At 38.1% G+C, this 27,907-nt stretch overlaps 1 protein-coding gene across 1 annotated transcript in view; it reads left to right on the top strand.

The window, feature by feature from the left end:
* The first annotated feature begins 262 nt into the window (after positions 1-262).
* CHST9 (carbohydrate sulfotransferase 9) overlaps positions 263-27,907 on the top strand; it is a 123,667-nt gene continuing 96,022 nt past the window's right edge. The window contains exon 1 of the mRNA XM_021718898.1: positions 263-288. Within this exon, the coding sequence (XP_021574573.1) occupies position 288 (1 nt within the window). The 5' untranslated portion in view covers positions 263-287. The remainder of the gene's footprint in view (positions 289-27,907) is intronic.

Here is a 27,907-nt window from a genome sequence, read left to right as displayed (position 1 = left end):
GTTCTTCTCTGACAAAGTTTGAAGGTAGTGCCAGGTTTCCTAATAAATGACATCAAGCCTGTCACCTCTTCATTAACCCAGAAACACAGAGGATGACATATTTTATTTCATGACCTTCTCCCTTCCCATGACTTTCCTTGTTACAAATAAAATGTTAGATGCTTTAAGACATCTTTGTGTAGAAAGCTTTACAAATGTCTATGAATGTGATGGTACTATATGAACTTTCTTCCTCTTCTTTTTCAGGATGGGGGCCAGTAAACTACTTGAGGCCCGCACCCAGAATCAGTAAGTACCCTCCTTATAATATTTAAGTCTTGGGTAGTTATAGATAAGCCAGCAACAACTAGAATATCTAAAAACCTCACAGTGCTGCTTTTAAGCACCGTTTTGGTCATAATGACCAACACCAGAAAGCACAGCCTAGGTGGCATTGTTGAAGTGTATGAAGTCTTGGAGGGTGGAGAGAAAAGTGAGTAAGCCATGATCCTTGCTTCAAGGAACTGACAAAGAAAACAAAGGCTCTGAAGATATATTTCAGTTATGTCTAGCTTGATGAATAATTAATATTTATCTTATGTGGAAAAAAAGCTTATTTTTTTCTATTTTTATTTTAAAAGTATTTGACACAACCCTCATCCTGGCACATTGGATTATATTCTTTATTTTCCAAAATGTCTTCTTTTATGGTAATACAATAAACCTGATTAATTTGTATATTTCTAATACACAGTTCTTGACAATTTCATCTAGAGAAAGTTGAAATGTGTCTTTGAATTGTCTGCAAGGAATGGATTTCCTGAGTGAACTAATAGGACACCTGTAACCTATGTAAAACAAATATGATGTTTTCATGGCTACAGCATAGAGGTGAACTTTAGGCAAAAGGATTCAGCCATGAAATAAGTATACATATTATAAGTAGATGTCTCCTTTGACAGACTTTATTGGCATATCATAGTATGGAAAGTAATAGAACAACATTGCTTTCAATAATTCAGGCTGTCTCTTCCTCCTCACCTTTCCAAATTCACTATTCCAGTCTGATGAAGTTTACTATTGTGTAATATGCAAACCTAAGCATTTATCCAGAGAAGAGGATTAACTTCTATTATCTTGCTTTAAAATTTATAAACAAAAATTTTAATTTGTGGATGCTTATCTTTTTTTTTTGAGTTGGAGTCACACTTTGTCGCCCAGGGTGGAGTGCAGTGGCACGCTCACAGCCACCCCAGTGTTGACCTGCTGGGCTCAGGCAGTCCTTCCACCTCAGCCTTCCAAGTAGCCGGAACTACAAGCATGTGCTGCCATGCCCGGCTAATTTTTTTCTTTATTGTAGAAATGAGGTCTTGCCAAGTTGCCCAAGCTATTCTCAAACCTGTGGGCTCAGGCAATCCTCTCACCTCAGCCTTCCAAAGTGCTGGGATTACAGGCTTGAGCCACCAAGCCCAGTCTGGTCAGCTGAATGACAAGAGTATATTTGTTTTTACCTCTCTCCCTCCAAAATGATGTATCATTCCCTTTTCTTTTCCATGACATCACGCAGCAGGCAATTTTGTTTTCATTCAACACTCAACATTTTCACAAAGCAAGCAAAATAAATCCCCAGGATAATAGAAAAGATTTGAGGTAGGGGAGGGAAAAAAAATCAAACCATGCCCTCCTTGGAGTATGCTGAGAATTTGAAGTAGTAACTGAGTAGCCCTCATTCATTTATTATTTTATTCCATCAACAAACCCTTAGCCAAGAGCCATGCGTATTGTATCAAAGGATGTAGTGATAAATAAAATTATCTTCTTGTCTTCATTGTGCTGGCAGCCTATAGGTTGAGGCAGAGATGAAGACAAATAATTTTTTCATGTGATAATTGATCTGTTATCCCACTAAGCAAAGTGCTTTGGGAATGCAGATAATATAGCATTAAATCTGCCTGGAAGAGTTGGGGAAATATTCAATAACAAGTATAACACTTGAGTTGATTCTTTTTTTAATTTTTATAATATTTTATTTTATTTTTTGTTAGAGACAAGGTCTTGCTATGTTGCTCAGGCTGATGTCAAACTCCAGGGTTCAAGCAATCCTCTCGCCTCAGCCTCTCAAAGTACTGCAATTACAGATGAGAGTCACTGTTCTCAACCCTTGAGCTGATTCTTGAAGAATGAATATAATTTCTACAAGTAAAGGAAAAAGACCGCATTTCAAGTAATAAAAGCAAAAGTATGGTGGCATAAAGCACATGGATTACTCCAGAAAAACAGTAGACTTAGAGTTAGTTGTAAAGAGCTCAGGGTGGGGAGGTCTGTATATAAAGTGATGTATGGTCTATATATAAAGGTATATTATCAAGGAAAGATGCCCTTTAATGGTTGGAACAACCACTGGAACTGAAAGAAAGATTTGAGAGACATCTACATCAAGTTGAAATATAAAGAGATGAAAATAAATAAGGTCACTCTGCTACAAAAGAGAGAGCTTGATGAAACACAGAATAGAATCAGCTTATTCCTGAGATAGACCATCCCAAAAAAGGGTAGGAAACAAAGATAAGTTTGAAGGTGGTCATAAAGAAACTTGGAGAGTTCACATCTGTAAGCTTCTATTTTCTTTTCACTATACTATGAATAAGCATGGGTATAGAATAGGACACGAGTTTCAAACTCAACTTCGCCATGATGTAAAATGGATAGGTCACATAACCCGTCTAAATTTCAATTTTACCATCTGTAAAATGAACATAATCATTACAGTTAATTTACAACATATATGGAAGCACTTTATAAGTTATAACACATTTTACCAGAGCGCATAAGGATGAGCTAGGTATGGTAGCCTGGAATCCCAGCTACTCAGGAGGCTGAGGCAGGAGGATCACTGAAACCCAGGAGTTCGAGACTGTAGCACACCATAATGATCACACTTCATTGCACTTCTGCCTGGACAAGACCCCATTTCAAAAGAAATAAAATAAAATAAAGATAACAATACATAGTTTACACAGATTATTAAAGATAACATATGCACCATGTATGCACATAAACTGTGCTTCACAGTTGGGAGCGGCCAAGTTATCTTCTGTCTCTGGGGAAAAAATGCAATGGGGAATGAAAACAAGAAGAACGTGTAAAAAGTTTTTGAGCAGAATTTGAAGTCTATTCTGAAAACATAACTTTACAGATACAGTCACATTTATGTACTCTGGAGCAGACAATGAATGAGTTGGTGGTCTGGAGTTGGGGGAGATCAAAGCAGGTACACTCGTGTCTAATGGCTAGTACTATCAAGGGGACAATTAGAAATATGTGTTCATGCAGATGCCAGAGCTTAGAGGCCTTGTATATCAGCTGCAGCACTGGGTTGGCAGAATAGTGCCTTTGATAGTCAAAGTCCGCAGCCTGTTTTCCTAAGACCCTTGTCATTGTCAAGTAAGTGAGTGGCTTACACAAAAGGTGGAGTTGCCAGTCATCTCCAAGGTTATATGCTTAAATGCTTTTGCCATCAGCTAAGCTTCAGCCATGGGGCTACTGCTCAGAGTAGGACAGTGGTCAGGCAGACCCCTGGCTGATCCTCCTGCTCTGTCACCTCCCATACTTAGTTCACAGCCCTGACCCCAGCCTATTCCCAGCCTCCCCATTCCCATTGCCATTGAGTTTTAATTCTTCCCTAGTACACAAGGCAGCAAAAAAGTTTTCCGTCTCCTCTGGAATAGACAAGTAGAGAACGAGCCAAGTAAAAGGAGCCAGACTGAAATGCTACCTGCCCCTCACGGCTTTAGCCTCAGGTCTAAACCTCTGTCCAGAATTTGCTGGTTGCAACAGGCAAGACAACACTTCTTCCCGCACTTGGAAGTGGGTTATTTTACCAGCCACTAGGAAAATGTCTGATGTCCTCTTAAAATGTTTAGTGAGCCTTGGGGACCCCAAGAGTGAGCTGCCAAGATCTATCTTGATAGTTACTAAACTTCCTCAGAGGGAGATTTGAATTGCTAGAGCTCTTGTCCTCAATTTGCCAAATGGCAGTAATAAAGGAAATATAGGCTATATCTTGCACGTTATTGACTCCTATTTTAATTAATGTAAGACACATTTTTCATTTGGGAACATGGTTGACTCACTTAGTCAGTGATTATGCATTAAGGATATACTAAATGCAAGGTCCTAGCTCTATTCAGGATCTTTGGAGATTATGAATACGAGCATCTCTCATGAATAATATTTGAAACATTAGGAAACACCTATCAAATTCAGACAAAATTCTAGCTTCCTATGAAAATACAACTCAAAAGACGCATTAGGGATTTGAAAACCCAGAGCTTTTTCTTCTTTCTTCTCCGGCTTGGCTCCCAAAGCCCACTCTTCTGTGACTGCCAACATGAATCACACAAAATTCACTTCCAAGTACCTTGCTTCTTGTACGTTGCTTCCAGTCCACTATGGTAACCTGCTAATGTGGAGATTACCCCCAAGACACCGTGGCACCCCCACTCCTCACACATGGGACTTCCCTATGTGTGGAGCCACACAGAAGTGCAGCTCTGCCTTCCCTAGGGTGGGAAGTGTCAAGCGATGCATCTTCTGTGTAGTTTCAGACATTCCACAAAAACACCTCAGTCCTTTCTTTGAGGTGTTTTCATCACCTGATACTGTGCCAGCCAGTCCCCAGTGCCCTCTGCAACTACCATTCTCTTTCTACCTGGTTTGTATGCAGTCTTCATTCTAGATCTGCTCAAGGAAGCAACTCACCTCTCATTAAAAACAAATACAAAGGCAAGCATCTATTCATTTCATTTATTTGGACTTAACCACACCCTTCTTCTATTTCCTCCTGTAATCAACATGTCTGTCATTTCTGTGTTATAGTTGTTTTGTATATTTTCTTCTTTACTCTCACTTCTACTCTTTACATGTCTCACAGGTTTTAGTAGTAACACTTGGGATATGGTCTTTTGGTTAATTTCCTCTTAGAACAGACAAGACTTATGTCCACTCAGTCAAAAATTCAAAATTAGAAATGTATGTGCAGTGGCATTTCATTTACACATTTTTCCTGCTTTTTTTAATCCTTTGCCAGGTAGTGGAAAAATGTTCAATTTGGGCCAGTCTTGTGAATCCTTGACAGCAAGAATACAACCCAGGCTAGCATCTCAGATGTAGGGATCTTGATAAAATGTTCAAGGCAGAGTCTAAAACTTGAATCTTTTGACTCTGGATCCTATATGTCCTTAGGCCTCCATTTACAGAGACTGAAGAAATACTTTTCTTCTATTTCAGAAGTGGAAAGTAATTCAAAATCATGCCTTAGGGTCACTGAACTGAGAAATGTTCCTTGGAATTTCATGAAGAAAATCTTCAGGCAGGGTTTATGTACCAGCAAAAGGATAGACACATTCAAGGGTAATACCTCTCTGTATATAGAGACAGTATGTTCTCTCCTGGAATAGAGGACGGCTTTTGTGCATAAACTGCAGTGCTGAGTGATTTTTAAAGCAAGAGTTGCTCCTATGGGTACCCACATAGAGCGAGTCCACACACTTGCACTTTGTACCCTTGAGCTTTGCATTCAGTAGGTGCGTTCTCCTGGGCATGGTTCCTGGAATGGACTATTGTTTACCTGTATTCAGTGTCCTTCACACTCTGCTTAAAGGGAGGGAGATGCATTTTGTATTCACAAGCACTGCGGAGTGCAGAGATGCCTCCAAACATGTTAGGACTCTAGTCCTGCATGGGGCATGGCTCAAGGTATTTTCTAGGGCACACATTGCTGGTTCCTCTGCACTCAGCTTCTCTGGGGAATGGGGCAAATTGAAAAGAAGGTGTATGGTGTTAGAATCCAGGTTGAGGTTGTTATTAAGACTAGAATGTGAAGAAGGCAGTCACCCATTCATCCTATGAGTGTCCTTAATACCTGGCAGGCCTCACTTCTGCTTGCCTAGGGGTATGTGTCACATTGTCAGTCTCAACATTCTTTTCTGTAAATCCAGGATTACCAAACTGGTAGGAAAGAATAGTTGGAGACTTTTCTACAACCTTCCTGAGCTTATGTAAGAATTAAGCCTTACAAATCTTATAAGAATTGATGAACCTGATGATATTTTTTAAAAATGCAGCATAAACCTTCAAATTCGTGGCCTAACAATCTTTACTGAAAAGACCTTATCCTCCAGGGGAAAAAAGTACTCTGCCAGTCTTACCTACTCTCAGACCAACTCTGGGTCTTCAAACAGTTTGTAAATTCTGCACAAACCAGAGCTGCTGTTCTTACATGCATAAAAATAACCCATGAAGTTGTTGGGGGCCTTTTTCTTATCTGGGGGAAGGGGTTGTACGTTATTATTCTTATGTGGAAATAATTAACAAAGAAAAAGTGATAATCCACAGTTAATGTAGCTCTTCTCTTAAATATTTTCCTGGTACCTGAATTACACAAACATATTATTTTAGTAAGCTGATCTGCAAGTGTTTTTCTCTTTCTCATTGAGGTGCAAAGTAATCTAGAGGGTCAAGGCTTTCAATCTTTTTCTCTCACATTAAAATGATCTGTCATTTCCGTTGTGGCTACACCCAAAAGTCAATTTTTTTGGTCTTGTTAAAGTGCCCTATAGAATAATTCAGCGGCAATGAAAATGAAATTCTTCTCAAAGTGTAACTACTCCCCTTACTGGTATTCTGTGGCAATGACATTCATTTTTGAAAATATAATCCTGATTCAGGACAGGGTTTTAGGAGGAATCTTTTGTTTTTGATCATTTTTAATCTTTATGTTTTTGAACTTCACAATAAATTCAGGCATAGTCTAATGAAACTGGTTACATTCATGTTTTCATCATACTTTTTAAATTACGTTGCTAAATGTATGAAATACAAGAATTGTATAAATGTTTCTTATGCCCAGAACATAAGAAAATAGTTTAAATGGTGTCTAGTGATATTTTTAAAAAATAATAGAATTTTTAAATTGAGGTATAGTTTATTTACAATAAAACGCAAAGATCTTAAGTGTTCGTTCCAATGAATTTTGAGAATTGTATGGCACCTGTATAACAACCACTCAAAGTAAGACATTAAATCTGACACTCCAAGCCGGGCTCGGTGGCTCAGCCTGTAATCCCGCGCCTTTGGGAGGCTGAGGTGAGTGGATTGCCTGAGCCCAAGGGTTCGAGACCCACCTGGCCAACTTGGCGAGACCTCATCTCTACAATAAATCAAAAAAATCAGCCGGGTGTGGTAGCGCAGGCCTGTAGTTCCAGCTACTTGGAAGGCTGAGGCAGAAGGATAGCCGGAGCCCAGCAGGTAGAGGTTGTGGTGGCTGGGAGCGGCCACTGCACTCGAGTCTGGGCGACAGGGTAAGACTCCAACTCAAAAAAAAAAAAAATCACACTCTAGGCAGTTCTCTCATTGCCTTTTCTGGTCTATTTCAATCCAAGACCCTATCACCTCCCTCTCTACCCTTCTTGCACCTTCTTCCTACTTCCCAGGCAACTACTTTCTTCTATCACCATGGTTAAATTTGGCCTATTCTTGGACTTGTATAAATGGAATCATGTATCATGCATCACTTTGTAATGTCTCCTTTCGCATGCCATAACATTTTTTAGAATGTTGCATATATCACCAGTTCATTCCTTTTTATTGATGTGTACTATTCCATTGTATGACTATACTATAAGTTATTGGTCCATTATCTTATTTTGGACAATTGAGTTGTTTCTAGTTTGGGGTCGTTATGAATAAGACTGTTGTGAACATTCTTGAGCAGTCTCGTTATAATACAGATATCCTTTGACCTACAATGGGGTTATGTCTCAATAGACCCATCATAGATCAAAAATATTAGAAGTTGGAAATGCATTTAATGCCTCAGTAAACCCATTGCAAAGTCAAAAAGGATTAAGTTGAATCGTTGGAAGTCAAGAAATATCTGTAAGTGTTTTTATTCCTGTTGAATAAAGACTAAGAAGTAGGGTTGTTAGATCACAAAGGAAATGTTTAACTTCATAAGAAACAACCCAACAGTTTACTAGCATTGTTGAAAGTTCCACCTGTTCCTTATTCTCATCAACTGTGAATATAAAATGGTATCACTGTGGTTTGCATATGTGTATCTCTGATGGCTAATGGTACTGATCATATTTTTATGTGCTTGTTGTCTATTTGTATATTTTGGTGAAATGTCTATTAAAATTTATTCTCATTTTTTAATGGATTGCTATTGCTTACTGGATCTATTGTTGACAAAGTTCTTCATATATTCTGGATATAAGTCATTTGTCAGATACGCATATTAGAAATATTTTTCCAGCTTGTGAGTTTGCTTATTCATTGCATTAAAAGTACTTTTTGATGAATAGAAATTTTTAATTTTAATGAAGAACAATTAATTATTTTTCTGTTTATAGTCAATGCTTTTTAGTGTCCTAAGAAACCTTTTTTACCCTCAAAGTTGTGAAGATATTTAGCTTTTACTCAAAAAGTGGCAGCCAGCAATTTTTTAAGTTGGAACCAATAACAAGGACAGTTTGCAAATAGATTAAGAGGCATGTTTATAATGACAAAACCATAGGATACCTCTGTACTTTTATGAATTTGTGGTTGTGTGTTTGTTTTCCAATGTCTCCTTGATTTATCCTCCTTTCTCTGGGAAATAGAAAGTAAAAATAGAAATTTTGGACGTTTGAGAATTATCAGATTTGAAGTACTAGAAAAACTCAGTGTGAAGTTTGACTGTCCCATGTATGATAATGACTTTAGATAATGATCTTTATATTACAAGTGATTTTATAGCATTATTCATTGTCCTTGAGCAAGGGTTTCAGTTCCAGGGAGCCAGACCGTACTATTTCTGTTCTTTATTCTCACCTTTGCAGCAAGAGGATGATAGCAAATATCAGACTGCCCTAATAATGTCATTTATTGCATATATTTATTTAAATATGTAAAATATTTAATAACAATAGATACACTATCTATATCCCCCATGCAGATATGGATATTATATATCTATATACATATATAGAGAAAAATATAGTTATAGATTGTATGTCTGTGTTTTCTGTATATAGACATAGATAAAGATATATAAAACATCCTCATCACCTTGACTAAAATAATGTTCTAGTATCATCTAAAACTTAGAAAAGATCAAATAATATTTATTCCTTTGATTAATGTTAATTGACCATGTTGTGTGCTAGGAACTGGAGATACAGTGGTGAATAAATGATCAGGTACCTGACCTCTATGGCTTTACTGTCTGTGTAGAGTTAGTCAAACAAACAAAGGTATTGTTTTGGGTTTGGTTAGATGCTCTGTAGGGAGGTTATAGGGCACTGCAAAGACAGTAACAGGGAAGACCTGTTTTAGAAAGGCATTCCTGGACAGACTTCAGAGACTTGGATCAAGAGGAACCCATCCATGTACCAAGTGGAGAAGAGCGTTTGGTGCTGGAGGCGCAGCAAAGGTGAAGTTTGTAGGCAGGTAAGAGCTGCATGTTCCAGGCTAAAGTGGCAGAGTGTGGTGAGTGGAAGAAATGGGTAAAGCGAGGCAGGAGAGAGAAGCAGCAGCAAGCACACTGGCCATGCTCAGGAGTGATTTTGATGCAGACTTCCCTACCTCTCGGGAGCTTAGAAACCAAGTCACCTTCCTTATAGAAGATGCATGAGAGGTTTATAGCTAAATAAGGGGTACTGACTAATACTTTTATTTAGAATCCCCAAAGAACAGCTTATATGTATAAGTAGTGACTGATAGCACATGGCCTGGGTTGACCAAGGTCAGGATTCTCAAGACAAGAGGTCTATAGGAGTGTGAGCCAGAGAGGGGAATGCTGGCCATAGTGGGTTTGAATTTAGAATCCACAGAAGGGCCATGAGGTGCAAGTACATGTCTGCATTGAAGAAGTTGATAGAAGGCCAGGAGTCACATGATTAGTTTGCAACAAAGTCTTGAAATAATGTTCGAAGCTTAGACTGAGATCATGTGAGAGACACCAAATCTCACATACACCATCATTCTATGGCAGGTAATGTGGACTGGAGAGAGCCTTCTAAAAAGAGTTTATGGGAATTCTGGAGAGTGATTAGGAAAGGAAGTCATGAAACCATGTGCAGAGACCCTTAGCAATTGGTCAGCCTAGTCTCCTGAGGTATAGGTGTCCTGCATGACCCTCTCTGTGACTTGAATTTTTCAAGCCATTATTATTCCTCGCCATTAGGAAGTGTGGACAAAATATGCTAGCTGGCATGTATCCCTCACTCCTAGAGTCCCAAGGAGAAGCAGGGATGTGACTGGAAGTGCCAACAAGGTTCTGGCAAGCAGAAGAATGAGCTGCATGCGGGGCTCCTTGATTCCACACCGCTACACCAGCCTCTACCCAGGTGCCATCCCTCGCATACTCCCAGAGGTGCACAGTACCTGCACAGACACACACAACTCCCTTTCTGGGGATCATTTAAACTTGGGAAAATAAAAAGTGTGTTTCTTCATACTGAAAATACTGGAACTTTTGGGTCAGGATGACTAAACATGGGGCATGAAATTCCAGGATGGTGAGCTTGCAATAGAGCCAAAATGCAACGGTTACTTTCCAAAGAATTGCCTAGCTATAACAAAATCATAATAACAGTAAATTTTTAAAAACAGTAAAATAAAATAAAAAGAAGAGAAAACAGAATGTAACAGTTACAATAATATCTTGGCAGAAAACCAAGGGATTTTTAATACTTTTTTTGAGATTTGGGGTCAAGTTGAATATCTGCGAGTGACAACAAATAAAACCTAGTTTTAGGAAGAAATTCAGATGGAAACGAATATTCAGCAATAATTAACGTCATAGATGGAGTCAAAAAACTTAAGGTAGAGATGAATGAGTAAGGGATGCAGATTAGAATCCTCAGTGACCCCCACCACACACACACACACACACACACACACACACACACACACACACACACTCAAAAGGAAAATAGAAAACAGAAAGACCCTAAAAGAATGTTGGAAACTGGAAAAGCAAGAAAAAAGAGTATCAGAAATAAAGGTGAAAAAAATGTCTAGAATGTGTTGATAATAGTGTTTACTACTATTAAGAAATCTATGAGATATTAACCAGAAAAAGTATGCCCCTGAAATTTATGGTGTGTATGCAGAAAATAGTTTCAATCAATCACTGTTCAATTTAAATATTTTTTCAGGAAATACACTATATTTCTTACATAAATCTTCCAGTTCTTGATTCACTGCTTTCAAAATCTAGAAGCAAATCTGTAGCTAAGTTTGATTCTTTCATTATAGTTTGAGGAGCTCTTTTGCAACATTAAATAATATTTTTGTTGAGTTGGTTGCAAAAACATTACTTTTAACAGATATGCAATTCTTTAAAAGGTTTTCCATTTGTTGTGTTAGATATATTTTCTTACCTCCTGAGGCTAAATTTGGTTAGTTGATATCACTGTGGAATTGGAACATAGGCTCATAGAACTAATTTCCTCATTTGACTTTTAAATTAGTTTTGTGTGTGTGTTAACTAAAATTGAAATGTTTCGATTATGAATAATGCCAAGATGAACTGGTACACTCCATTGACTTTAATGAAGTGCACATGTTCTTGTAGGCTTGTGAATGACGGCCTGGTTGCTGAGTTCTTGAATCTTATTATACAATATTTGCTGCATTCACATATTTTATTTATGATAATACCACAATCATAGCCCTTCAATTTTGTGAATACAGTTGAACTTAAAATTTTTTTAATCAACTTTTCCAAAGAATTGACATTACCAAGGATGTTCCCAACCTACCTTTACATAAAAGGAAAAGTTGGCAATGCATTTATTAAATTCAAATTAGCTTACATTTTTTACATAAGTATTATTTGAAAAGCACCATGTCAACATAATAATTTGCAAGGTTTAACAGATCATCTGGGTAATTCAAGGTAATTTAAACTTTAAAATGAAATTTTTAGTCTTCAATTACCATAATAAAATATATACAAGTTAAATACCAAGCAATACCTGCTACTAATATTTGCAAAAGAGAGAAACAAATTAAAAAATCCTGAATAGTGATATTAATTGCTCAGAACCTTGAATAGGTCTCTTTGGTGATTGTTTTAAGCCAAGGAACCCTTACTTGAGTTAAATCTTTAGAATTTGTTAGAATAGTAAAATATACTCAGATACTTATAAGTGTATTTAAATTTCATGTCATAGATCAGGCCTTCTGGCTCAAGCTTTGGTCTCCTTGTTTAATTATTTTTGCTAATTTTTTCTTGTCAAACAAGTAATCAAATTATAAAAGGAGATTTAAATTAACAACTGTTCACTCAATAGTAGAAGGGTAAATGATATAATTCTTCATGAATGTACCAATGTTGTGTGTTAAAGAGCTTTGAAATGAACAGTGTGTTCAGTATGTGTAACATGCTCTGAAAATTGGCTATTGTTTTATATGCACAGACTTGGCAAATGTTATACACCACACAGATTCATGGAATGAGTAATTATGGACACCACTTTACTTGTTGCCGTTGGATGCATTGCATATGTCATGAAAGTCCTTACTAGTTGAATCATATGAGCCCAAGTTCCTACACTAAGTGAAACAATTGGATCTGGAAGGCAGGACTCCAATGTTCTGGCTTGATGGAGGTATATGACAGAGGTAATGTATATATTACAGAAATGGCCTAATCTTTCACTGGCAAGTTTCTATGCACATAATCTAGTTTAATATTCAGTGTCATAGTCTGCAATTCTTTGATAAGTTGCCACTAGCTACAATTTTTAGCCCCATGTCCAAAACTATTGAGGGTAAAATTTATTTATCACTGCACTATTTTGAGTGTTTTGGGGAACTGAACTTAGAAATATATGACCTGGACTAGAGTTTTAAGTCTACTACATCTTGTCTGTGTAATTTGGGAAAGCTTACCTTATCTCTCTGAGCTGTAAGCTTTGTTTTTGTTTGTTTGTTGTTTCCACTTGCATGCCAAAGTGTGCTGTAAATGATAAAGAACTACAGTTGATTCTTGAACTGTGAAAGTCCAATTTTTCTTCTGCCTCTGCTGCCCCAAGACAGTTAGACTGAACTGTGTTCTTCCTCCGTCTCTTCAGTTTATTCAAATGAACCCCAAAAAGATGAAAACCTTTAGTATGATCCACTTCCACTTCATAGCAAATATATTTTTTTCTGTCTTATGATTTTCTTAAAAACACTTTATTTTCTCTATCCTACATCATTGTAAGAATACATTATATAATACATATAACATACAAAGTATGTGTTAGTTACTGTTTATTTTATCAATAAGGCTTCCAGTCAACAGCAGATTATTCAAAGTTTAGTTTGGGGAGAATCAAAAGTGATGTTCAGATTTGTGACCCCTGAATTCTGTGTTGTTCAAGGGTCAGTTGTACATAAATTATAATTAACAAAATTAACAAATAGAAATGTACTTACATATTTGTCAGTTTGTGGACTTGGGGGCATACCACCAGCATCAGAGGCTGGGCAGTGTGCTCCAGTATCCTGTAGAAAGGCTTACTTGGACCAGGGCACAACCAGATCCATGGGGCCTGTACAACAAGAGAGGAAGACCTTGCTTCCTCTTCACAAATGGCAAAGGCAAGAATGGTCTTGCCAGCAGAAGGCAAATCATCTAAACTTAGGATCCAGGGTACAAGGAATTGTCAGGAAATGCCAGTCACTGGCATCCACGTACCTTGTGGGAGTGTGGATCCATGAGCTGCCTCCTCTCCTGATGAGGAGAAACTGGGGAGAGGAAGCCATGAGTCTAGCTCATCACCTGGCACCCTGGGAAGACCTCCAGGTCACTCACCCAAGCCTTCCATTCTCCTCTGGACCGAGGGTTTGGGAACTTTTAAATAAGAGAAACAGCCGGACTCTGTGGCTCAGCCTATAATCCCAGCACTTTGGAAAGCTGAGGCTTATGATTTTCTTAAAAACACTTTATTGCCTGAGCCCACAGGTTAGCAACCCACTCAGAGAACTTGGTGAGACCTTGTTTCTACAATAAATAAAAAATTAGCCGGGCGTGGTAGCATGCACCTGTAGTTCTGGCTACTTGGAAGGCTGAGGCAGAAGGATCACCAGAGCCTGGGAGGTAGAGGCTGTGGTGGCTGGGAACATGCCACTGCACTCCAGTCTGGGTGATGGAGTGAGACTCCAACTAAAAAAATAAAAATAAAAAATAAGAGAAATAGATAGACAAGCAACTTGAGTTGAAAGTCATCCTGAGTTTACTTCTACTGTCTTCTCTTAAGAGATCTCCCTTTTCCATGTTTATCCCTATCCTGGGTGACTGTTCTGACCTCCTGATGGAATTTCCTAACTCCAACTGTCTTCCCTCCACTAACTCCTGCTTGCTTGACCCACACGAGTGATACACTGTATAGTGCCACTCTGGGCTGTTCTTCCCAGTCTGTGAATGGCTCTCAAAGTTTTCATCATTGGGTGCTGACTCACTCATACTCTCTGGGCTCCATCCCTTTCCTTCCACTCACACCAGACTCCTCATGGCCCTGCACCCAGAGCACTGGTGTGCCTGATTCTGTGAATTGTTTTGAAACATACCTGTGTTACACCAATGAGCACTCTCAGCTCTGTTAAAATAATTTCTGCATTCTCTAAGATAAAACGCAAGCCCTGCCACTTCAGTAGTAGTTTTCTATGACGTTTTCCTGATGATTGCAGTTCATGCTGATCTCTCATGTATCTGTACTCGTACTACATTATGAAATACCGAGGAGTTTGGAATTCTGTTGTTCCACAATTGTTCAATTTCCCAGATGAGTCAAGGGCCTATACCACGAATTTTTATTGTATCATTTCTTGCCTTTCCCACACCTGTACATGACTTTATGACCACCTATTTCTGAATTAGTTGCTTGACTGTTGATACATATACAGAGGTGAAAAGTAGACATTTAAGCCTATTTCCATCTTTGCCACCAACAATCTTCCTCATGTTGTTTTGTATTTAATCATGGCTTTCTTCATATGACCTTGGGCAAGTTTTTTAACCTCTCTGAGCCTTAGTGCCTCTATAAATGATATATATAAATATATATTTTATTTTAAAGATGTAGAGTATAATTCTGGGTTAGGTATACAAATGGTCATGAAATGATGATACATTAAAAGTTGTGCCCAGGCGCAGTGGTTCTTGCCTGTAATCCCAGCACTTTGGGAGGCCAAGGCAGGAGGATCACTTGAACCCAAGAGTTTGAAACCATCCTGGACAAAATAGCAAGGTCTCATCTCTAAAAAATAAAAAAATTATCCAGGCATGGTAGTACTTGCCAGTAGTCCCAGCTACTCAGGAGGCTGAAGCAGGAGAATTGCCTGAGTCTAAGAGGTTGAGTCTGTGGTGAACCATGATTGAGCCACTGCACTTCAGCCTTGGTGAAAGAGTGAGACCCTGACTCAAAAAAAAACATGATTGTAGGCTTGTTATTTCATCATCATTTTACCACTTCAGTACTACATTATCCTGCTCAGACCTTTGTGCCACTAAGTACCCCCAAAAAGCTTAGAGATAATTTTGGCTATGGTTTTGAGTTCCACTTATTTTCACCTCACTTTGTACCAAGGGTTCTCAACTTTGACTGCATATCAGAAATCGCTTGGGGCCTTTTCAAAGTCTGAACACCTGGGTCTTACCTGAGAACCCTGGCATTCAGCAGATCTGTCACTCCTCAACCACCACCCACTTGCAGCTGGGCTGCTCAGTAAATCTGTTAACCCCTCTTTCCTTTCTCCATCCATCTGCCCTCACTAGTAGCCACGATTCCTACAAGTGACTATTTCTGCTGTAGCCAGAGTCCTGAGCCCCTTGGGAACAGCCCCAATCAATAAATTCCTGACCTAATATTGAGACGGGGATTCTCCACATCCCTTGAGACATTTCTGCTGAAGCCAAAATGCAGTCATGATAGGTATTAATTCCTGAGTACCTATTAGAGTCAGGATCTCTCATTCAATCCTCAGATCAACTCTGTATCACAAGTGTTATTCTCTTCATGACATAAACAAGAAACCCAAGGCTGAGGGCAATTATGTTTCTTGTCTACAGCCCTACAAGTAGTAGGTGAGTAGTGAGGCTATAAGTCTGAGGCTGTAGGATATCAGACTTCACAATTCTCATTCCACTTCCCTGACCCTGTCCAGGTAGAACATCAGATCACTCGAGGTGATCATAAGACAATGACTGACTTGATGACCCTGACAACTACTTCAAGTCATGTAACATTCATACATCGTCAGTAACTTACACGAGACAAGAACACAAGGAGAGGTGTTTTTCTTCACATGTCACTAAAACTATAATAATCTGAAAGAAGACGGTTGAAGAGAAGGGAAAAAATAATAGACCAGGAGAAGGTGACCTCACTTAATTACCCAGGGATAAAAGCCAAGGACACTCGAACTTACTATCAACTGTCAAGTGTCATTTTGTGATCTTACGTAAATTTACTTCAAATGAAAAGAAAAAATTATGTATCTCCAGACATTATATTAAGGAGAATGATTACTGAGTATCAAAGTATGATATTTAAGAACCTAGCAGCCTTAGAAATATCTACAACTTCTGGAGGGGTATGGTGGCTCATACATGTAATCCAAACACTTTGGGAGGCTGATGCAGGAGGAGTGCTTGAAGCCAGGAGTTTGAGACCCCGTCTCTACAAGAAATACAAAAATTATCCAGATGTGGAGGGGCATGCTATGTAGTGGCATGTAGTCTCAGTTACTCGGAGGTCGAGGCTGCAGTAAGCCACGATTGTGCCACTACACTGCAGCCTGAGTTGACAGAGCAAGACCCTGTCTTAAAAGAAAAAAGGAAAAGAAATATATACTTTTAAGATATATAAGCCTTCACAGAAAACTGAAGTTAGAGGGTTAGATATAAGTGAAAACAATAAAACTATGACCTTGTTGCATTGGCTGGTTTAATTTAGAAACTATGTGTTCAATTTTCACCTCCAAGCCTTATGGAACTAAGTGTATATTTCTGATGCAACCAGAAGTAAGTTTCCATGGATTTGATTCTCCAAAGGCAAAAGAAAAAGAAAAGGAAAACAAAGAGGATGAGAGGCAGTCTTTTTTGCAATTCAATAATGTGAAAGAACTTTAGAAGTTTTGTTTCAGAAGATATGTTTTTAAAACTGTTTGATGGTACCCCTTTCAACAGAGCTACAGAATAATAAAAGCTTATTTAATTTAATTTTCCACTCCATTACTTCCCAAAGTACAGGACCAAGTGAAGAAATACCCTCACAGATTGCATGCCATGTGTCAGAAATGTATTACCATACTTACTGGCATTATTTCACCATCTTTCTATAATATTTTAATTCAAAACTGAAAGAAGGGAAATTATACTAAGACCTAGATCTTAGTCTGATGATGACTTGGCAACCTCCATTAATTCAAAGACCTGTGCTTATTTTTTCTTTAACTAAATAATCCTGAACAACAAATTCAAATTATCCAGCATTCATTAAGCAATAATGTGTGCAGAACACCATGCTAGCAAAAATGGGCATACAAATGCCTTGCCTCCTCCTAGGAATTAGTTTTTCTGGCATGTTCACAAGACTCTGAGATCACCACTTTACAGAATGGGCTCCTCGGGTCACACACTTAACCACTGTAAGCTTTTTTGTCCATAAAATTGAGTGTAGTCCAGGCTGGAGGGGAGATGAAATTGTCTCTGAGACCCTTTCCAGCATTAAATTCTTGAGAGTCCATGACTGAATCAGAGTTACACATTGTTACAAATTGCAACAAAATGTTAGGTAGGATCCAACAGGCCCTCTTTTCTTGGAGTCCTTGATATATAGTGCACAAGCCTACCTAAAATAGAAAGGTGTATTTCTACATGTGGTGGACAGAAGAGCACAAGAAAAGGTGTATTTCTATATGTAGGGGACAAAAGAGCACAGAAAGAGAGGGAAAGGACACCCTCCAGTGACTACTTTGGTTTCCTATTTAGAGTTTCAGTTTTTCTATTTACCTGTTTTGGATTCAAGGTCTCACTCTGTCATCTAGGCTGGAGTGCAATGGCACCATCATAGTTCACCGCAGCCTCAATCTCTTGGGCTCAGATAATCCTTCTGCTACAGCCTCCTGAATAGCTTGGATTACAGGCACGTTGCCACCACATTTAGCTAATTTTTTTATTTTTATTTTTGACATAGGTTTCATTATGTTGCCTAGGCTAGTCTTGAACTCCTAGGCTTAAGCAATCCTCTTGCCTCGGCCTCCCAAAGCACTAGGATTGCCGTCATGAGCTACTGCACCTAGCCAAGTTTCAGTATTTTTGACAAAGGAAAGAAACAAAACAAAACAAAAAAACCAAAAGCCCGCTACAACCCTATGTCTCAAGAGAAGGGTTATTGAAGATTTAACTCTCTTCATTGAAATGCCAATATTCTGGAATATTCCTGTGAACCCAGCATTGTGCTAGGTGCTAAAGGAATAGGAGAGCATCCAAGAACAGGAGGGAAAAGACATAGATACAAGAGAACAAGTCGAGAAGCCATTGAATGAAGGCTTGCCTCTTGACCTAAGAAGGAACTCATTTGAATTGGGGTTTTGCAATTAATTTTCACTTTTTCCAATTAAGCGTTTTCAATTTAAGGAAACACCTGCTCAAAACACACCGTTTCAAAGCCAAAAGATAAATGAAGTGGAAAACTACAAGTTAGTCAAAGAACTACATTTAAATTGGTTGGTTGTGATATGGCAAACTTGAGAGGCTTCCAATATAAGAAGGAAGATTATGCTTTTCAGATTCATATCCAATATGCTCTAAGTTCTAACCAATTAATTGCTGTCACAAATACTTAAAAGAACTGCTTGACCATTCCATAGTTCTCTAGTGAGATCAGTTCTCTGAAATAATCACTCCATACCTCTGCTAGTTTAAAATAGGATCCCCTGACCCTGACTTCCTGTTCTTTTCAGTGGATGTCCCTGCTTAGTGTATCAGAAGGGTTGAGAGAAGGTGTCTGCTGGGTACTATCTCTGATGCCCTTACTACATCTGTCCACCAATGTGCTTTTCTCTCATTCCCTTCTCCTTCCCTCCTGTTGCAAGGGAGGAAGTCGACCCACCTCCTATCAGGGATGACTTGCCCCACCTGTGGTCTGTGTTCCTCTCTCTTCCGTCTTCCCATGGACCTCCCTCAACGGGGCACTTGCTTTCTCTCCTGCATCTTCAACCTCTTCTCCACTGGCTGATTTCTGTCAGCATTTGTGATGCTCTATTGTCTCCTTCCAAAAAGAATATGTACCTAGCCTCCCTGAATCCTGTGTCCCTTTCCCAGTTATGGCTCTTTTCCTTAGCCAAGCATCTCAAAAGAGTTGTCTACACCCTTGCCTCTTCCCACAACCCATTCACTCCCTGTCAACTGCAACAGGCTCTGTCCCAGTCACTCCACTGGCTTGCCCTAGCTAATGATCTCCATTAGCTGTTAGCTCCATGCTGTTAAATTTAAAAGACATAGTTCATCTGACTTGACTTGTCTTCATCTTATTACACTCTCTGATAGTCCCTTCTCCAGCCCTTTGGGGAACTATCTTCTATCTGAATTTTACATATTAGATGAGTCTTGGCTTGGCCCTCGTTTCACTTGGCTTTTTTTTTTTTTTTTGAGTTGGAGTCTCACTCTGTCGCCCAGACTGGAGTGTAGTGGCACACTCCCAGCCACCACAGCCTCGACCTGCTGGGCTCTGGCGATCCTTTCACCTCCGCTCACTTGGCTTTTTAATCTGCATTCTTTGCCTAGTGATTTTATCTACTCCTGTAAGCCAGTGTCTCTCCTCTACTTTCCATCTTCAGAACGTCAGAGCCATATAATCACCTGCCTATTGATTTGCCATTATTGTTAACTTCCTCAGCCCTGACCCTATTCCTTCAACTTGGTAAATGCCATAGGAATTATTTCTGCTGGAAACATAAGACTTGACACTTTCCCTCTTCTTTAGATTACATGCTCAACAATCAAGTCTTGTCTATCAATTTTACCTCTAAAACATATACCACACAGTCTCTTTCTGTCCTTCTCCCTCAGCCACCATCTCTCACTGGCTATGGAAACAGGAGACAGCTATTTCATTACATGATTGCAACTGGAAGCAATTCTTAAGTAGAAAATTTCATAAAGAGGAAACATATTGCCAACAATTCACATTTTAGTGAATCCACACTTTGGTGAGTTTCTCCACCAAGGAGACTTTGATACCAGAATGGGGATTGTGCATGTTAGATTTAGAATTTTAAGAGGTCGAGGTGAGTGCCACGGAATTCACACACACACACACACACACACACACACACACACACACACAGAAGTATTGAAAGTACAGTATACCCTCTTTTCTATTTATAGGCTATGTTAGCATTGTCATGACAGGATCACCATCTCTGCCCATTCACTAGTGCCCAGTTTGCCAACACCAGAGCTGTTCAAATGACTTGGCTTTGCTGACTCAGATTTGATCCAGATCAGTGAGATTGGACTTTTTTTGCAGTTTAGATGAAGAGTTGACCAGAAATAACCTCTAAAAATTGCAGCAATCCCAGAAAGACTGAGAAGCAATCGTGTAAAACATTTGAATCTGAATGGTAGAGGGGGTGAGCCAATGTAAGACAAAAGAACAGAGCTGCAACTGGAGATGTGAATGGGCTTTATAAACAACTATTACAACTGTATATGTGACACACTAGGATATTATGAGGTTGCACACCCAGCGATCTCTCTGTATATCTCAACCATACTTGAAATCAAGTGAATAAAAATTAAATGATTAAACAGGCCAAACACCATTACAATTAAAATGTATATGGCAGGGAAAATTATTGTAAACCCAGTTTATGACCCACACATTGCTAGAGGTTTTCAGAACAATCCAAGTATTTACTTGTCTCAAGTTCCCTGGAAATTGGTAGACTTATGAATTTAAAATATCCTTCCCATGCCTGGGGTATAGATTTTAGAGATCTCTGAAAATAGATTCATCAGTGAGCATTTGATCCTGACAAAATAAATAAATAAGAAAAATTAATGAAGTCTAAAGCTGCTGACCACTTTCTCTTCAGGCACTAGCTAAAATCCTTCTATTATTCTTATTACATCAGACAAAAAATTCCAGTTGTATACTGATCCTTTTAGCTTGATACTAATCAGTCTTCTTTTTATCTAGGTCTATGAAAAGGTGATGGAAATAAGACCAGGGTAGTAGAGGGAATGCACATGAGAAAGACCAAAAATACTTGAAGTTAAGAAGTCTGAATAAAGAATTAGAAGCAATTCTTCTTATGCAGCTATAGAAATATACATTAATATGGATATACATCTGGATTCTTCTTCAAGATCAGTTACTAACCCAGTGTTCTCTAAATTTGTTTCCATCCTTGAAGTGACTAAGTAATTCAACACGCTTCCATCAATAACAGTGGTTCAGTGGCTGCAATGGCAGAACTGTTCTGTTCTTATGCCCCTAGTGGGGGTTGAGGGTGTTTATCTAGGATGAGCACCCCCTCTAGGACATTTCTATACATCCCCAGGAGAGCCGTCCCTTCCCCCAGAGAGACCAACTGATATAACTCCTCTGTGCCTTCATTTTCTCATTGATAAAATGAGGAAGATATAGTCCAGAATTTTTTAGCATATAAAAAAGAGATGTAAAAAGACAAGTAATAAGAGCTCCCATTTGCATCTCTTTTTATGTATAGATAATTTGCTAAATATGGTACAATAAAACTGGATTTGTTGAGTGTTCTAGTTAAGCTCTTGGGCACTTCAGATCTAAAGAGAATCTAAAAATGGCATCTATTAGAAGTAAACATGGTCCACAGTCTATTTAAAGGTCATTGTGACTCTACTCCAAAGTATTAAGATTGCTTCTACCAAATATTTTTAAAGAGAGAAGAAAAGATACAATTCAATTATTGGGCTAAGCATTTTAATAACTATTAGTTATTTAGTGCTAAATATATGCAGATATGCATATATTAATTATTTGGCTAAGCATTTTAATAACTATTAGTTATTTATCCCTAAATATATGCAGATATGCTAAGAGCTTTACATGTAATATTTCATTAATGCATACAACAATCTTTTTATTATTAATAATAGCATTCCCATTTTACAGATATAAACTGAGACTTAAAGGAATTACATAACTTGCTCATATCACACAAATTACTAAATCAGTATTTTAGCCCAAATATTTATCATTGCTAGGTCTTTCCTCTTAGCTATTGTGCTAAATTTATAGCAATGTCAGAAGTGATCAGGAGAAATCATAACTGGAAAAGAATTGTAGAATAGCCTGTCATTTTTTATGTCTGTGCTGCTATTTTATTATTTCACAAGCTGAATGAAAAGAAATGATGTCAGGATCTGAGTCTTAATATAACTTAACAGAGGAGAGGGAAATATGACTAATCACATTTTAAACAGTTTATTTTGTAAGTGTCAATTGGGGATACCTGCTCTTATATTAAAAAACTATAGATTTTTCCAGTTATATGTTAATTTATAAAGAAAAACAATAATTTATTGTTATGGAATCTAGACCTAATCAAGAAACTTTCCTCTCTGCCTAATTAAAATAAATTGATTGTAAGTTGGATTCTTTGTCCCTGAGACAGCCACATTTGTGTTGGGAAAAGGAAAAATGGTTAGAACAAAATTACTGTGAAAGAGATTTTGAAATTGAACCTTGTCACTAGGGGGCACTTAGGCATATAAAATCAGCATTGCCAAAAGTACTTATGAAATAAAACAATTAGAAGCATATGTCTTTTCAGGGTGGGGGGAATTCTGTTTACAGGCATAAGAATTCAGCACATCTCTTGATGGACTATTTTAGGTGCCAAGTTGATTAGAGAAGAAGGACTGCTTAAAGTGGGCACAATTTTGAAGTCAGAAGTCCCATCTTCTCTCTCCCTCAGCCATTCGCCACTGGAAGCACACATGTGTTGTTAAGGAGAAAATAATTATTAAAAAAGAAAAGAAAAGAACAGCTGAGCGCAAACCTCTGCTTTGCCTGACTGCTTTCACTGCTTTTCATGGCCTCTTTCGCTCTGGCCTCTTCCTCCTCAGTCTCCCTGAAGGCCACTGACCTCCTCTCTGTGGCTCAGTTATTTGCTCTTGCTGTTGCAAGCTCATCTTCCATTTCAATTCTCGCCCCATTATGCCTAGTTCTGTTATTCTGCTTTATTGTTTTTTGCTTTCATTGGGTGTGAGACTGAGTTCTGGTTTTGGTTTTTATTCCTGCTTTGTGGTTTGTTTGTTTTTCCTTTTCAGACACTCATATCCCTATTTCCATAAGAAATCAATAAAATGTGTTTCCAGGCTCTGTTTTACCTAAACGTGATGGTAATAGACAACATGTTATCTGAGTCGAGAGGAGAATTGTTTCTTACACTGATCGAGGAGAAAAATAGGAGCAAATAACAAATTCTTATGTTGTAGTCTTCTATAAGAAACAAATAAGCAGAAAAACAGATTTCATGGTGTCTTTCTAAGACAAAAACCACAGATTGAGAAGTAAAAGGTGTAGGGAAAAAAACAACTTGTTTTTGTCCCTGTGATACCCAACAACCAGTTTAATTGATTTCCTTTTCCAAATCCACCATTTCTTTTGGTTGATATGTGAAGAAGTTGTCAACTATATAAAATCACAAAGTGCTATATTTAGGGAATATTAGATATCTCAGCAACACCTCATAGCAAAGATGCGAGACCTTCAATTGCCCTATTCTTTAATGTGAAGGGGGAAATCTATCTATATTGTGTACCCTATCTGTGGAAATTACCCTGCAGTTATAATTAAGAAAATAATTGCAAGTACAATTTACCAGGTCCATGCCCATCATTTTATCCTGTAAATTGAAACAAAGGAAGCTTCTCTGCACTTCACCCAGCGACCTAGTTTGTGAGCTTTGGGCTAACCTCCCATGAGTGGTAGATCTAGGTCTTCTTGAATAATGAAATGGTGGTCTGGGACTGGGATTCATGAATTTGATTCCTTGTTCCCCTGACTCACCATGTGGTCATGGGAAAGTCTACACATCATCAGTTTTTCTGGTAGGAAAATGATTAGGATAATTACTATGCAGATTACCCTAGAGCTTTGATTTCAATAAGCCAGTCTTCATACCCTGCTCTGCCATCAGCTCTTAAATAAACTTTTTATTCACACTAACAACAAATATTTCTTCAGATGCTAGTTTTCACATAATTATTCTTTTAGAATTATTGTTTAGAGTCGTTTTTTTGCTTATTTAAAGCTAAATTGAATCATAAGATGTCCATCCAGTTGGTCGACCCACATGGTTGAGCTGTAATAAACAGATAAAATTCATTTAATTTTGATTTTTAGACTTAGTAAAAGATTTTGTTTTTCTAAATTTTTGCCATTAACTTTTTTTTTCCTTTTGGAACTATTCCACTGACCTAACTCTACAATTTAATATATTTATTTGCACAGTTGTTACTTTAGTATGGCATAATTTTTTTATTTTAGTTTTTTTAAACAAAGTTTATTAGAGAAAGAAAAGAGAAGAGAAAAGGAGACATGCCAGAGTTGGCATGGGCTAAAGAAACTATTTAACACTCTTTAACACTTCTCCTAGAAAGAAACCATTTAACACTATTTAACACTTCTCCTAGAAAGATAGAATATTTACTTTCTTGTAAACTGTAATATACAGAAGCTCCTCAACTTTTGATGGGGTTGCATCCCGTTAAACCCATCGTAAGTTATAGATATCAGAAATTGAAAATGTATTTAATACACCTAAACTGCCAAACTTCGTAGCTTAGCCTAGCCTAACTTACATATGCTCAGACCACTTTCATCAGCCTACAGTTGGGTGAAGTCATCTAACACAAGCCTATTTCATAATAAAGCATTGAATATATCATATAACTTGCTGAATAATATGCTGAAGGTGAAAAACAATGATTGTATGGGTTCTCAAAGTACAGTTTCTCCTGAAATCACAGTAAAGTTGAAAAAATCAAATGTCCTAAGTGGAGGACCATTTGTATTGCATTTCTATATTGCATTTGCTTCCTGGGTTCTAGGAATACCAAGATGATCCATGATGGCAAAGAATTCAATTTTTGTTGTAGGAGCCGGCATGATAGAATAAAAAGCGAGAATGTGCTGTCTTCCAAGTAGGGGACAAATTAAAAAATACTAAGGTTGGTACAGGCCTCTGAGTAGGACTCTGCACTTTGGGCCCTTCAGGGTGAATGGGAACTGTGGGCCCTATCCCAAGATTGAATTCACTTTAAGGAAGGAGCACCTTTTTTAATTCATCCACCCAAAGTATGTGTTTTTTCTTTGTCATTCTCGGTGGGGTGCTTTTTAAAAAATGTCTTTCTACTGGGGCAGCCTTTCGTAGTTCACTAAAGCCTCAGTATATGCTTGGCCCTGAGTCGAGGGACTGGATTGCTGTCTTGTGATCACACACCTTTGCTCACTATTCCCTCTGCCTAGAATGAGTTCTCCCCCGTGTCTTCTTGGCAAACATCTTCTTGCCTTTCAAGAGTAAAGATTTCCTGTTCCATAAAATTCTATGCCATTCCCTACTTCAGTGGTAGAAAGTGCCAATCCACCCCCTGCTACCTTGTGATGATGTTTTATACAGTGCAAACTTGTATCATCAGTAGGTTTTTATCTGAAATGAGATCCTGGTTAATTCAGTTCTGTCCTGTCCCTTCTGTCCCCCCACCATGCATTCTGAGGAAAGATGTGCACAGTAAACAGAATCAAGCAAAGGTAAATTATTTTTGTAATGTTTTCATGCCAAGTCCCATGAAGTCTCTGCAAGCTAAAGTTAGAAGCAGGCCAGTTGGCCTCCAACCCAATTAAGCCATGAAAACTTTTTCCCCCTCCCAACTAGTTTTGTATCCAAATCTCAGCTTATTTTAATAGTCTGAAAGTAAAAGCATTTCTAGGAAAGCAAAAAAAAAAAAAAAAAATGCTTGCAAAACAAACTTTTAAAATATTTTTCCTGCAAATGTTTCACCCACAAAACGTTCTTGGATTTGACGCAGCATCTCAGTCCTCCTTCCCCTTGGGCATGGAGTGTGAGCAGCTGAGAGTGGAGCCTCTTTTCCAAGGGAATGGAATTCTCCCTCTCCCTCCTCTTAATCTACCAAGTTTAACTCCCAGTTCTGGGATCAGCCAGGCTTTTTATTATTCCTTTCAGGGGAGATCAGTGGATGCTTGGAAAAACCAGCCACACTTTTCTAAGACCACTTCTCCAGTCCATACTTTTGCCATTGCAAACCAACTAGTATAGAAAAACACACATATATACAAACAAAGCCAAAAGATGTGACTATCTAAAAATTAAAATCTTCTCTAAATTATAATCCCCTAGTCATATAAAAGGGCAAATGATAAACAAGGAAAAATAGACTTGCAACACATTTAACAGAAAAAGGGAATAACCTTTTTTTTTTTTTTTAGACAGAGTCTCACTGTTGCCCAGAATGGAATGCAGTGACATGATCATAGCTCACTGCAACCTCGAACTCCTGGGTTCAAGTGATCCTCTTGCCTTAGCTTCACAAGTAGCTGGGACTACAGGCATGCACCACCATGCCAAGCTTATTTATTTATTTATTTATTTATTTATTTATTTATTTATTTATTTATTTATTTTTAGTTTTTTATAGAGACAGGATCTCACTTTGTTGCCCAGGCTGGTCTTGAACTGCTGGCCACAAGGGATCCTCCCGCCTTGGCCTCCCAAAATGCTGGGATTACTGGCATGGAAAAAAGTATTAGTAATCTTAACATAGAAAGTATTTACAAATCAATGAGAGTTAAAAATAAAGTCCCTAATATAATTGAGCAAAGGATGGGAATAATGAAAGAAAAAAGTCACTCACTATTAACCACAGAAATCCTGTTGTATGAAATTGGTAATAATAAATGTTGATACCCAGTTTTATATATAGCAGATCAAAAATTACTCAACAACATGTGTGTATGAATCTATAATACTTATAGCAATATTTAGTTTCCAATAGAGTTCATATACATAAAATATAGTTCTGTGGTAGTTTTTGATATTATTATTATTATTATTATCTGGCAACCACACCGTTCTAAGTTTGATATGTTTGTGTGTGTGTGTGTGTGTGTGTGTGTGTGTCTGCGTGTGTGTGTGTGTGTGTGTGTGTATGTGTGTGTGATATGCCACTCTACCATACTTAACCGTCTGGACCACAAATGAGTTTTCAAATTTATTCACAGTACCCAGCATAGTGTCTGGCACAGGGCAGGTACTCAGTAAATATTCATTAAAGGAATAGGTTCTTGTGAAATATAATTATTACTCCGCTTATTCATGTTCCTTCGTTTGAACCAGAGAAAAAGTGCTACCAAGTCGGACGCAGTTCTACATTGTACATTTCAGCTTTAAGGTTAGAGGTAAACTGGAAGCTTGGCATTTAGGCTGATCTCTTGTGTGCCATAAGTAAATAACCATAAAAATCACATGTATTCAGAGAACATACATTGATTATATTTAGTTTTCTCCCAATTTAAATCAGAACTTATGCTCCTCAAAACTTTAAAAATTGTAGTAGGGAAATGTATATTTAAGGAAATCTCCTGCCTAAAACAGTGGCTTTTCAGACCTTACTCTCTGCAACTCTTCTGAGAGTTCACAGAGCCCTCTTGACATTAAAGGGGAGGTTCTTCCTGGACTCCCACCTCCCCTTGAACCAAAGAAGTTCTCCTTTTGTTTATATTGTATATTGTGCTTCCAGCTAGGATTTTAATGCAAAAAAGGTCTCAATGACATTAAGGAAATAGACAAACAAATATGAAAGCACTGGTGTCAAAAA

This window comes from Carlito syrichta, unplaced genomic scaffold (assembly GCF_000164805.1).
Source record: "Carlito syrichta isolate Samal-C Ts95f unplaced genomic scaffold, Tarsius_syrichta-2.0.1 Scaffold313984, whole genome shotgun sequence".
NCBI lineage: Eukaryota > Metazoa > Chordata > Mammalia > Primates > Tarsiidae > Carlito > Carlito syrichta.
Note: the sequence above shows the minus strand (reverse complement) of the source record. Positions and strands in the feature narration are given on the sequence as shown.